The sequence below is a fragment of the Camelus ferus genome, chromosome 32 (assembly GCF_009834535.1).
Source record: "Camelus ferus isolate YT-003-E chromosome 32, BCGSAC_Cfer_1.0, whole genome shotgun sequence".
Classification (NCBI taxonomy): Eukaryota; Metazoa; Chordata; class Mammalia; order Artiodactyla; family Camelidae; genus Camelus; species Camelus ferus.
In genome coordinates this window covers 1,295,975-1,308,458 of record NC_045727.1, presented here as the reverse complement: position 1 = coordinate 1,308,458, position 12,484 = coordinate 1,295,975, and the positions used below count along the sequence as shown (strand labels likewise).

Below are 12,484 nucleotides of genomic sequence, written 5' to 3'. Positions count from 1 at the left end.
AAGGCCGAGTAATATTCCATTGTATGTATATACTATCTTCCAATTGTTTTTTGGCATAGTGTGATCAGGTAAATTAAGTATTTTGTTTTGGGGCCCAAACATCTAATGTTCTCTTCCCAACCCACCTTTTTCTCCTACCAGAGTCAGACTTACAAAAAAAAATTTAAATGAGATATTGCAGGTAGAAATTTGATCATCTGAAGCCTGTGAGGTTGTATGTGTTGTCAGTAAGCCATAAATTATTGCCAGAATGTTCTGCTGAGGTTGTGAATGCCTAAAGCTGCAGGCTTAGGGTGGCTGCCTCTGGATGGGCAAACCTTGGGGCATCGGGCTACCCTGAGGCCTTAGGCTGGGGCAGCAGGTACTGGCCACAGGTGAGAGAGCTCTCTGCATCTTTCCTGGTCCTGATGGTTTCCTCTGGAGGTGGTGTTAAAAAGATGTGTTTTTGGGTGGAAGTGTAAAAATGGTGTAGCCACTTTGGAAAACAGTCTGGCAGTTTCTCAAAAAGTACCATCTGGATACCATCAGACCCAGAAATTCCATTCCTAGGCTTATGCCTGAGAGAAATGAGAACATATGAAAACTTGTACATGAAGGAATCTTGAAAATTTGAGCACAAATGAAATGAAAATTTGTACATGAATGTTCATAGCAGCAAGGTTCATAAGTGCCAACAAGTGGAAGTAATACAAGTGTCCATCAATGGATGAACAGATGAACAAAATGTGGTCTATCCATCGGTGGAATATTACTCGGCCATAGAAAAGAATAAGGTGCTGGCACCTACTACATTTATGGATGAGCTTTGAAACCATCATGCTAAGTGAAAGAAGCCAGACACATAGGACGATGTATCACAAAGTTCCATTTATATGTTGAGAATGGGCAAATCCACGGAGACAGAAAATAGATTCATGGATGCCACGGGCTGGGGGCTGGGGTGGGCTTGGGAGACACGACTAATGAGCACAGTGTGGGGGTTTTGAAGCCAGGGAGGGATGATGAAAAAATTTTAAAATTGAATGTGGTAATGGTTTCACGACCTTTTGGATATACTGCAAACTACTGAATTGTTCAAACGAAACACTTTGAATGGGTGAATCGTATGCCATGTGAATTCTAGCTCAATAAAGCTGTTTTTTTAAAAAAAAGATGTGTTTTAACCTAGCTGCTAATGCTTGTCCCACAGGTGGATAAAGTAGTTCAGATGTTCGAGACCATGTTAACCCGCCACACGACGATGGTGGTGGGGCCCACGGCGGGGGGCAAGTCCGTGGTCATTAACGCTCTGTGCCAAGCCCAGACCAGGTGAGTATGCCCTCTGGGGGTGGGGCTCGGTTCCCAGGGTGGCTTCACGGTAAGGTTGGCGGTATTACCTGGTCCCACTTTGCTCTCTGATTTCCTGGGAGGTTAAATGTGTCCTGGACACCCCTTTAAACCCAGAGCACTTTAACTTTTCATTGCTGATTTAGTTGGTATGTTTTAGAAGGTAAAAGCAGTGAGCCTTTTGTGCATCAGACTGCAAATAGGTTTATTTGTGCAAGGAGTGTCTCACAAAGTATCTCACAAGGATGTTTAGAAAATTAACTCAAGCTGTATTTTCTTGGCATTCTGACTGCTCCTTTAACGTCAGTCTGAGCCCCCACCGTTATGTTATGGTATCAGAGTGGCCAGAAAGAGAGTGTCACCCCCACAAATGCTGTATCATCAGCTGCCCTGCAGGAGCAATGCAGCGTGGAGGAGAACTGTGATCTCACGCTCCTAAAATAGAATATCATTCAAGACCTGTAGTGAATTGATACGCTTATGCTGAAAATGGGTTTTCTGACTTCTGCGCTTTCTCTTAAGCAATAACTACATTCCAGACAGGTTTCGATGCTTGCTGACATTCCAGCAAAAAATCTAAGTCAAGCCTTATAATCTGAGACTTTACCATTTCTAGACAGTCTATAAAATCTAATTGAGTGACTGTCATTTCTTCTTATTTCTTATGGTTCTCATGAGAAAAACCGGTGGACAGTGGCTTACCGATTTTAAGATGGTTATTCCATAGCCCTCCTGTATTTCATTTTTTAATTTGTTGTGAGAAATTTTATAGAACCAGCACATACAGATGTGAGTTTATGTTTGCTGCTATTATCTTTGCTTGTTTGTTTTGTTAATTATGAACTGTGGTTTGTGTGAACGTTTGTTTTCTGTGGATGACTTAATCCCGTAGCGTTGCGGGAATTTGCAGGCATTATAGTGGGAACTGGCCTGTCCCCACGATTTACTTATAAAGTCAGCAACGCAGAGCAGATGCTGTTCTGTAAATCCAAGAGTTTGAACGTCAGTTCAGAGCTTTTACATTCTGATAACTCTCATCTCCTATACACTAGTTGTGAAATATTTACATAAATATGCCATGTGCGTGAATATGTAAATATATGAATGTGCAATATACATGGAGGTTAGCGTCTGCTGCCCTCAAAAGTCAAAGCTGTGTTATCAGCTCAGACGTTGCTTGTGTTGGGGCCATGTTTCTGGTGAAAGGTGGTTCCCTTGCATTTAGTATAAGCCATGAATGGGGAGCAGGAAGCCCAGCGCAGAGTTTGGATGGATTGCGTTTTAAATTTTTGATTGGATCCAACGCATTGAATCCCCCCATGGGTTTTCCTAATGCTTTTAGTCTGCCAGAGCCGTGGCTGAAGCCTCTCCTTTGATTTAGGCTTGGGCTGGTGACAAAGTTGTACGTCCTAAACCCCAAAGCTATGAGCGTCATCGAGCTTTACGGCATCCTGGACCCCACCACCCGAGACTGGACAGACGGGGTGCTGTCCAACATCTTCAGGGAGATCAACAAGCCGACGGATAAGAAGGAGCGAAAGTGAGTGTAAGGAGGGGAGAGCCTGGGTTGGTTTGTAGTGAATTAGCCAAAACTTCACAAATAAACAAATAACGTATGGTATCGTAGTTTCACGTCTGGAGGCAAACAGAGTCAGACGCTGGAGGCTCTGCCCGGGAAGGGCCAGGTACCCGCTCAGTGCTGTTCATGTGTTATCTTAACCACTGTCCTCAGCTGTGACTGTCCCCTAAACCGTGGAGGAGGCTGAGGTCCAGGGAAGGGAAGAGCTTGCCCCAAGGCCAGGGATTTGAACCTGGGATGTTTGAGTCCAAGCTCTCCAACACAGCCACCACGCCAGGCTGCCTATACAGCCAGGTAAATCAAGGGAAGACAGCAAAGCCTCGTGGGATGTGCTGGAACACCCGTCAGAGCTGCGCTTTCTCGCCGGCAGGCTTGGTTGAGGATGCCTGCCCTGCGCGAGTCGCGCACACTGTGGTGACGGTCTGTGAGGCCGGAAGGCAGGCACCCCGTGGGAACATTGGGTGAAAAGCTTCCCCCAGTGTTGGTTATTCTCCTGACACCTGTCAGGTGAACCCAGGGACAGTCCTGATTGTATCTCCTAGCCCAATCCCAGCAATTAAAGTAACCTTTAAACAACTAAATCATTCGTCTGAAGTCTCAACTGATGACTTTTGAAACAGCCTCTTCTTAGCAGTACCCCTCCCGACTCTGGACCAACCCAGGATTTCACACCGTGCACAGCTGTCCTGTCTCTCTGACATCTTCTAACTCCGAGCAGTTCCTCAGGTTTTCTTTTTTTTTAATCGAAGTACCATCAGTTACAATGTATCACTTTCTGGTGTGCAGCACAGTGTCCCCTTCATGCATATACATACATATATTCATCTTCATATTATTTTTTATTAAAGGTTATTACAAGATAGTGAACATTGTTCCCTGTACTATACAGCAGAAACTTTTAAAAAATCTATTTTTATATATAGTGGCTAACATTTGTAAATCTCAAACTCCCAAATTTATCCCTTCCCATCCCCTTTCCCTGGTAACCATAAAATTGTTTACTATGTCTGCAAGTCTGTTTCTGTTTTGTAGAGTTCAGAGTGTACTTTTTTTTTTAGATTCTATATATGAGTGATATCGTATGGTATTTTCCCTTTTCTTTCTGGTTACTTTACTTAGAATGACGATCTCTAGGTCCATCCATGTTGCTGCAAATGTAACTACATATAATTATTACTATTATTATTATTTTTTGGGTCAAACCTGTGGACCAAGTAGGGTGCTGTCTCAGGTCCTGGTTAGACAACCCTGGGAAAGATGTTTAACATAAATTGGAAGATCACACCAAGTTCCGTCATTGGAAGCCATCTAGGATCCAGGGCTCACTTTTCTCTGGTTGCCGCAGGTATATTTTATTTGATGGTGATGTGGATGCTCTGTGGGTGGAAAACATGAATTCTGTGATGGATGACAACAAGCTGTTGACATTGGCCAACGGGGAGCGTATTCGGCTTCAAGCACACTGTGCTCTGCTCTTTGAGGTAAGTTGTGATGAAAAATAACTTGGGACATGTCCTTCTTTTAATTAACATTTATAAAAGTTTATTAAAGTAGTTAGAGATGGCCAAAGAAAATCCAAGCAATGCAGAAGCATTTATGGGTGAGTACAACCTACTGGCTTCATCTCTTCTTACTGTATCCCAGAGATAACTACTTTTCACTCTTGAGTTGCTTCTTCTGATGGTTACCGTAGTATCTAAAAGTGACACTCTTAACATGCTATTTCTTCCCTTATCAAGTTTACACATTATCTGTTGACTGAAAGTGAAGGTTCATCTTTTATACCATCAGTCCACCTCTCCTCCTTAGACTATATTGCTAAATCAGTTAAACTGGTAAACATATTTACATCATTATGGATAAAGAAATTTTTACTGTAGAGCCAACTAGTATTCTGTGATATACTTGCTAGAGAAGGAAGAAATCCATGAACTGTGATAGATTTACTTTCTTTTAGAGACATTTTGTTTTTGACCTGGTGTTTGTAGTTGCCTTTCTTTTTCTTTCACACTATGTGCCTTTATCTTCATTTGTTTTTTCAAACTTTCTATCATATCCTCTGGACCTGTTTCATAGCTGTGGCCCTGAGACTTGCTTTCACTCTAGCTTAATGTTAATGCCGTTTGTAACGTGGCCTGCAAAATTTGCTGACATATGTGTATTTATGCATATCATTATCTTATTGGCTGAACTGTGCCTTTTATTTTTTCGAAGAAAGAGAGATGGGTGTGTTACTATTGCTATTAGAGGCATACTTATTAAGTTTCATATTATCTGATCTCAATTATGTTAAAAAATTAAAAAAACTGAAAGGGAAACACTTCAAAACAATGTTTCTTGGTGGTAGGATTTGGATAACTTATTTTCTTTATACTTTTTAATTTTTGTCAGATGTTTTATAGCATGTTAATTTTTCCCATTAATTTTTTAGTAAAAAATAAACTTAAGAAGTGCTACATCAGAGATGCATAATCTTCCCATGATAAACCCAAGTGTTCAATTAGAAGCCTCATAAAAGCTATGTTAATCTGAGTATGACTCGGGTTTTATGCAGTTGTAAAAACTTTGCATAAGCAAAGACTTTTAAACATGCATTCTAGTTGTTCATAGCTGTAGAAAACACTGACTTTGTTTATTTCTCCAGGTTGGAGATTTACAGTATGCCTCCCCTGCGACTGTGTCTCGATGTGGAATGGTCTATGTGGATCCTAAAAACTTGAAATATCAACCATACTGGAAAAAATGGGTTAATCAAATACAAAACAAGGTGAAAATGATTTCCAAAATGAACTTAAAGTTATTAGTATTGGTGGCTTGTTGGGTAAACATAACTCAGAGGGATGTTTATAGTTGAAGACTATAACCTTGACCTTGACCTGCCCATGATCCTGAGCACTTAATGTTATCGGTAAGTTGGATGAAAACATGGAAGGCATTCTTACTAGATTTCCAGATAATTCACCACTGGTGGGATAGGTAATGACTTTGATAGTCTACATAAGTTGACAAATCTTTTCTGTGAAAGGGTAGAGAGTAAATGTTTTAGGCTTTGTGAGCCATATGGTTTCTTTTATAACTCCTCAACCCTGCCTTTGTGGAATGAAAGCAGCCTCAGTTCATGAATGGGCATAGCTATGTACCATTAAAACTTTATTTACAAAAACAGGTGGTGGGCCAGATTTGGCTTAGTGACAGCTAAGGGGTTGGTCATAGTGACAACCCCTTGTCCATCCGAGCCCAGCTGTAGAGAGACTTGTCTCCACAAGGTACCCAACTCCTCCCCTTTTGCTCAGTTGGACAAATGCAGTGTGTGCAGGACCTAGTTTGTCATGGAATTGAGATCTGATGGTTTCAGTTGACCTCGAATCATGTGATATGTCACATGGCTGCTCAGAAATGTGTGTTGCCTTAGTGACAGGCTGCATTGAAAGGGGCATAGATAGATGTAACAGTCATGTGAAGGTTGTGGTTTGACCATACCCAGGACACCATGAGTAGGGACATAGCATGTGTCTCTACAAGGACCACTAGACTGATGGTTGAATTAGAAACCAGGATGTAATTACCCTAGAGAAAAGAAGACCTAGGGAAACATGGTAGGACCATTTGAGGCACACTGTCATATGGTGAATGACACCCCTGCAATTCCTGGTGGTCATCAGTGCCTTGGTGGGGAGGGGGACTTCCCACTGATTTGCAGTCTTTGCTCGATGATGGTGGCCATGTCACTTGAACGCTAAGATAGTCAGCCCTTTTTCTGTCAAATGGGAACGTTTATCTCACTTCCCTCCCAGGTGGTGGGGTAGACTCTATGGCCATGAAATTAAATGCTTCACAATGAAATGAAAGTGTATTACAAAGGGCAGATTTCTCTACAAATGTAAGGCACACTTATCAGAGTGTACTCACCTGCCGAATATATCATGCATCAGAACATGTTTCATTTCTCACCTCCTCTCTTTGCAAGAAAAGCCTTCCACAACTTCCATTTAGATAAAGGAACCCTTGGAAAGGCTTTAGCATTCTGCTGTTTTATAGGTGGAGCAAGGTGATTTACAGAGTCTGTTTGGGAAATACGTGCCCTATCTCATGGATGTGATAGTGGAAGGAATAGTGGATGGAAGACAAGGAGAGAAGCTGAAGACAATAATTCCTCAGACAGATCTAAATATGGTAAGAAACCATCTTTGTTAGCAAAAAGAAATTTTTCCCTAAAGATGGACTCACGGTGGGCTTTCAAGGGAAGCAAAGATGCCAGATGGGTAAGCTCTAAATCACCAGCTACTGACAAGGAAGACATAACACGTCCTTTTGTGACCCTGTGCAAGACAAGATACTGGGCCCCATGTGTCTGAACCAATATGGTGGATCATGTAGTTCCCATCGCTCTGGGATCTGGGACCCCAGAATTTATGACCAGAACTGACCCTGGTTGGGGTGTGTGGAGTATATGGGCTGACCCAGGCATTTTCCTGTGAACCAGGTAACTCAGTTAACCAAGATGTTGGATGCGTTACTAGAAGGAGAAATCGAGGACCCCGATCTTCTGGAGTGCTACTTCTTAGAGGCTCTGTACTGCTCCCTGGGCGCTTCCCTGCTCGAGGATGGAAGGGCTAAATTTGATGACTGTATTAAACGTATTGCTTCTTTGCCTACTGCTGATGTGGAAGGAGTTTGGGCCAGACCCGGGGAACTGCCAGGTAGGAACCAAATGTAACCTGTTTTCCTTCTCAGAATGCTTTTGGTTAGGTTTTTAGAGGATGTGACCTTGACTTTCCATATGTGTGCCTGTATGGGTTTCCCACCTTGTTTCTGTAGAGAAACATGCAATGGTCAGTGCACCTGGCAGTACCGTCAGGACAAGTTCAAATGCACGGACTGCTACAGCAGAAGCCCAGCTCCTCTGGATGGCCTTTCTTGATGAGTCTAAACATTTCCTGCCCTGGCTTAGGCACTGGCTTCCTTCACTCTGTTTAAGCTCTTTAAAATTTTAACATTTTATCTGTCTTTGAATTTCTTCTCCTTCGGGGTTCTCTATCTATTTTTTGAACCCCCTCTCTGAAGTCCCCCAACTTAATTCATCTGCGATCTGCCTGAGTATTTGCACAGTAGACAATCACGTGCGGACCTATAGATCATTCATAGGGAACAAATAGCATTAGTTCATTGCAAGCATGTGCCAGAGCTGATGCTGTATTTCCATGTCCAAGGTCGAAGTGAAACAGACCCCTGTGTGTTACAGGCCAACTTCCAACCTTGTATGACTTTCATTTCGATCCCACACAGAAGAAATGGATACCATGGAATAAATTAGTGCCAGAGTATGTTCATTCCCATGAGAGGAAATTTATTGACATCCTGGGTAAGTGAGAACCAAACCCCTGTTCCTCGGCTTACGAACGGGTGGTTCTTGTTCCGTGAGGAAGAGAGGAAGATCCCCTTGTGGTGCTCTGAGTCCCACTTGGAGTGCTGGTTGAGAGAAGCTGAGAAACATGAGCCATGGGCTTTGCCAGGAAGGTGGCACTTTTGATTCCTTCTATGTGCTGCTGGCTGTGAGCATCTTCAGACGTCTGTGCCTCTCAGCTCTCTCCCCAGGCAGGCCAGTCCTGACAGGTGGGGGCGGGAGGTGGGGTCGGAGGGGTGCTGGTCTGCTTCCCCTCACATTGCACAGGCTCCTTTCTGCCCATAGGGCTGGCTAGGCATGGGGAGGAATGAAGAAAGGAGTGAAGGAGGAATCAACAAGACGGCGTTTTGTAAAAGATGCTGCCTTGAGAAGTTGTGTACTGTGGATTATGTGTATTGGGCCATATTTAAAACGCACACCTCTGGCTATTTGGATAACAGAGAGGCTGAAGAATTTCACAAAATGAACATCCGATTTTGGCTCTAATAGCGTTCTGATAGAGTGAGGTGTACTTACTTTCTCATAAACCAATCAGGATTAAAAACTGCCAGTGTAGGAGTGAGACGGACCTGACTTTGAGGTCTTCAGAGGAAGTTGCTGGTCAGGAAACCAAATCCTGCAAATAAGTGAGTGACATAAGGGAAGGAGAACCTGGAATCAAAATTGGATGTGTAGATATAAATAAGAATTAGATATTAAAACAGTCTGAGAATTCTACACCTAGACTGTGGTGATGATGACACATATAGAAATGTATCAAATTATACACTTAAAATTGGAGTGACTTTTATGATGTGTAAGTTACACCTCCATAAAACTATTAAAAACAATGATTGGGGGAAGAAAAAGAAAAAATAAAGAAGAGAAAAGAAAAGAAATAAACAAAAAAAATTTAGAAAAAGGAAAAAATCCCAAAATATAGAATAAAATAAAAACAATGACTCAGGTAATGAGGTTCTCCGAAGATTTCCCCCATAGATACATTTTTGAGATCATGTCTTGGGTTTTCGCTGATGCTTCTCATAGGATTTATGGGATCCTGTGAAACGCTGAGTTGCCAAATGCTCACCTTGTTGGCATTTCTGTGATGCTCCCATTCTTCACATATTCTTTAGTTCATACAGTGGATACAACCCGTACTACCTGGACGCTGGAACAGATGGTTAAGATTAGGCAGCCGATTCTTTTGGTTGGTGAGTCTGGCACCTCCAAGACAGCCACTACTCAGAACTTCCTCAAGAGTCTGAATGAAGAAACTAACGTAAGTCATTATTTGTATTTGTTATCTATTGCCGTGTAACAAATTGTCCCAAAACAAAGCAGCTCATATGACAAACACTACCTCACAGTTTCTGCAGGTCAGGGGTCTGGGAGTGGTTTCACCGGGTAGTTTTAGCACAGGGTGTCTCAGGAGATGGCAGTCATGTGGTGACCAGGGCTGTAGTCATCTGAGGGCTTGACCATGGGCTGGAGAACCTTCTTCTAAGCTGATCAGCCTCAGTTCCCCACCATGCGGACCTCTCCAAATGTTGTCGAGGGTCCTCTTGTCATGGCAGCTGGCTTCCTGCAGAATGAATGTCCAAGATAGCAGAGCAGATGCTACAGTGCCTTGTATGACCCAGGAAACTCCACACCACCACTTCTGGCATTTCTCCTATCTATACTCAGAGTTGTCCTACACAGCCCACCTGCTCACCATGTCAACTCTCCTGGCTTTAAACAATGTTTATTTCATGTCTTATAACCCAGTGAAGACTCATATCTCCTACAAGAAACCGTCCATGATTTTCAGGCTGTCTCGCTGTTGTAGACTTGCCCCCTAGTCCCCACACTGACTCAGTTCTCTGTTAGTGTCGTCCATCATCTAAGTTCCACGTTCCTGTTTTGGCCTTCTGGAACCTGAGAGGGAAGAAAGTTTCCCACTGCTTTCCTCTCTAACTGTTCCTTAGGCTTGTGCCTCCGGGAGCACAGGGGCTCCAGGAAGCGACGTGGCCCTCCGGGGCGGGGAGTGGTGGCCCAGCTTTGTGATGGGCACTGTAAGGGACGTGGGCAGGAGTGGCCGGACTGTCCGTGGATGAAGGGTGAGGCTCACTCACGTACCAGCACCTGCAAACGTGGTTTATTTAGCTTTTGGGATGCCACTGTGGAGGGCACACAGGGATGTTTATAGCCGGAGGGACCTACAAGTTTATGGAGTCAGAAAAGAGAAACCGTGTTCAGAAGCCCCACCCTCCCAGGCTCTTCACCAGCGGGACTCGGCGGCTGGTGCTTATCAGCCCAACAAGAACCATCCAAACACGTTCACTGCAAAGAGATGCACATTCATCTTGTGATGCTCAGCTCAGCTGCACCTGCCCTCACGGGCACCTCAGGAGAAGGGTGGCATCTAAGGCAGTGGTTCTTAAAGCATGGCTTCTGGACCAGAAGCATGAGCATCACCTGAAAATGTGCTTAAACTACCAGGACCTACTGAATCGGAAACTCAGCCCTCCCAGTGATTCTGAGGCATAATTAGATGTGGGAGCTGCTGGTCCGTGAACTCTCACCAGCCGCCCTGAGAAGGGCGGGGAGAAGCCCCGAGTGTGTGTGCGTGAGGCTGTGCGCCCCGCTGCGCAGGAATCGGGGGGCCTCCCTCATCTCTTTCTCAGCAGTTGCTTCCAAGGATTAACCAGGGATCATTTGTGCTCTCTTTGACCTATTTATTAAGACGTAGCAGGAGTGAGAGTGGCTTATGTTTGGATACGGCGTTGTCATTGTGAAAACACCTTGGTGTATTTTATCTCACTTGATACAATCACTCTTTGAAGTAGTCCAAGTGGATGGCATTGAAATCACCTTCCAGATGAGAAAGATGAGGCTTGAAAGGTTAAGCGATTGTTCCGAGCTCACGCGGCTAGGACTGTGCAGAGCTCCCCGCACTGTTCCCCAGGCCACATTGTCCCACTTGGCAACTAGTTAGTGCCTCATACGCCCTGCCCAAAGGAAGGAGAAATTCTTGCTTTAGCACTAAAAAAATAATGAAGTACAGGCTCACAGTGGGCTGCAAAAGAGTGAGTTCTGATACCAACGAATCTGCAAAATAGATGCTAGCTTATGCTCAAACACGTGCGCTGCTGGTACCGTGAAAAAAGACCACCTTTTGGAATAATCTCGTTCTGTTCCAGATTGTGTTAATCGTCAATTTCTCCTCCCGCACCACGTCCATGGATATCCAAAGGAACTTAGAAGCAAATGTGGAAAAACGAACCAAAGACACTTACGGCCCACCCATGGGGAAACGCCTCCTGGTGTTCATGGATGACATGAACATGCCAAAGGTAGGGCGAGGTCAGGCGGCGGAGGGGCGGGGCAGCGTGCTGCGTCTGCGTGCGCGGAGTGGGTAAGTGTGAGAACGTGTGTCTTCACGCTGCACAGTGTCACCAGGGCCCGGGTTCCGGGGAGCCAGCTTAGGGGACAGTGTGCCTGGAATGGTCTTCTTAAAGAGAGGGACTCTTTCCTTACTGACTGTGTTCCTTAGTTTCTTCAGGGAGTGAAGCAGGCGGCAGATGGCCTCAGCTGTATTCAGCGTATGCTTAAGTGGTTTCCAAATGAGCTGTGCTTTCGACAGTAGTACCGTTCTCAGCCCCATATGCATGGGAAGCATAAGGGCAGGCACGTCCTAAGAATTCCTCTGGACTTACAAGGAAAGGGAACTTGAGCCTGCACGATGAGTGTGCTTCTGGGGCCAGGGCCTGAGAGCTGTAGGGTTTTCTTAGTACTAGGATTTAAATTTGTATCATTTCTGCAGAACCGTTTTTTTCCCCTAAAATCTATCTTCCAGATGGACTGTTTGCAAAGCCAGAATCCATCCATCCACACTTCTGTTATCCATGCATATATCCATCTATCCATCCAATGCATGCACCTACCACCCATGCATATATCCATCCATCCATGCATCCATGCATATATCCATGCATCCACTCATCCATCCATCCATCCATCCATCCATGTATCCATTCATCCATCCATCCATCTATGTATCCAGCCAGCCATGCACACACCTGTTTATCTGTCCATCCATCCACCTCTGTCCATCCATCCAATTAATATTAACTGAGCACCTCCTACGGGACTGTGCTGTGAAGTGATGAGCAAAATGTGTGCAGTTCCTGCCCTCCTGGAGCTTATAATCT

At 44.3% G+C, this 12,484-nt stretch overlaps 1 protein-coding gene across 1 annotated transcript in view; it reads left to right on the top strand.

The window, feature by feature from the left end:
• Positions 1-12,484, top strand: part of DNAH10 (dynein axonemal heavy chain 10) — a 120,609-nt gene that overhangs the window by 65,953 nt on the left and 42,172 nt on the right. The window contains exons 38-46 of the mRNA XM_032471301.1: positions 1,190-1,308; positions 2,708-2,866; positions 4,251-4,386; positions 5,550-5,672; positions 6,944-7,078; positions 7,389-7,605; positions 8,148-8,267; positions 9,425-9,570; positions 11,474-11,626. Coding sequence (XP_032327192.1) covers positions 1,190-1,308; positions 2,708-2,866; positions 4,251-4,386; positions 5,550-5,672; positions 6,944-7,078; positions 7,389-7,605; positions 8,148-8,267; positions 9,425-9,570; positions 11,474-11,626 — 1,308 coding nt within the window. The remainder of the gene's footprint in view (positions 1-1,189; positions 1,309-2,707; positions 2,867-4,250; positions 4,387-5,549; positions 5,673-6,943; positions 7,079-7,388; positions 7,606-8,147; positions 8,268-9,424; positions 9,571-11,473; positions 11,627-12,484) is intronic.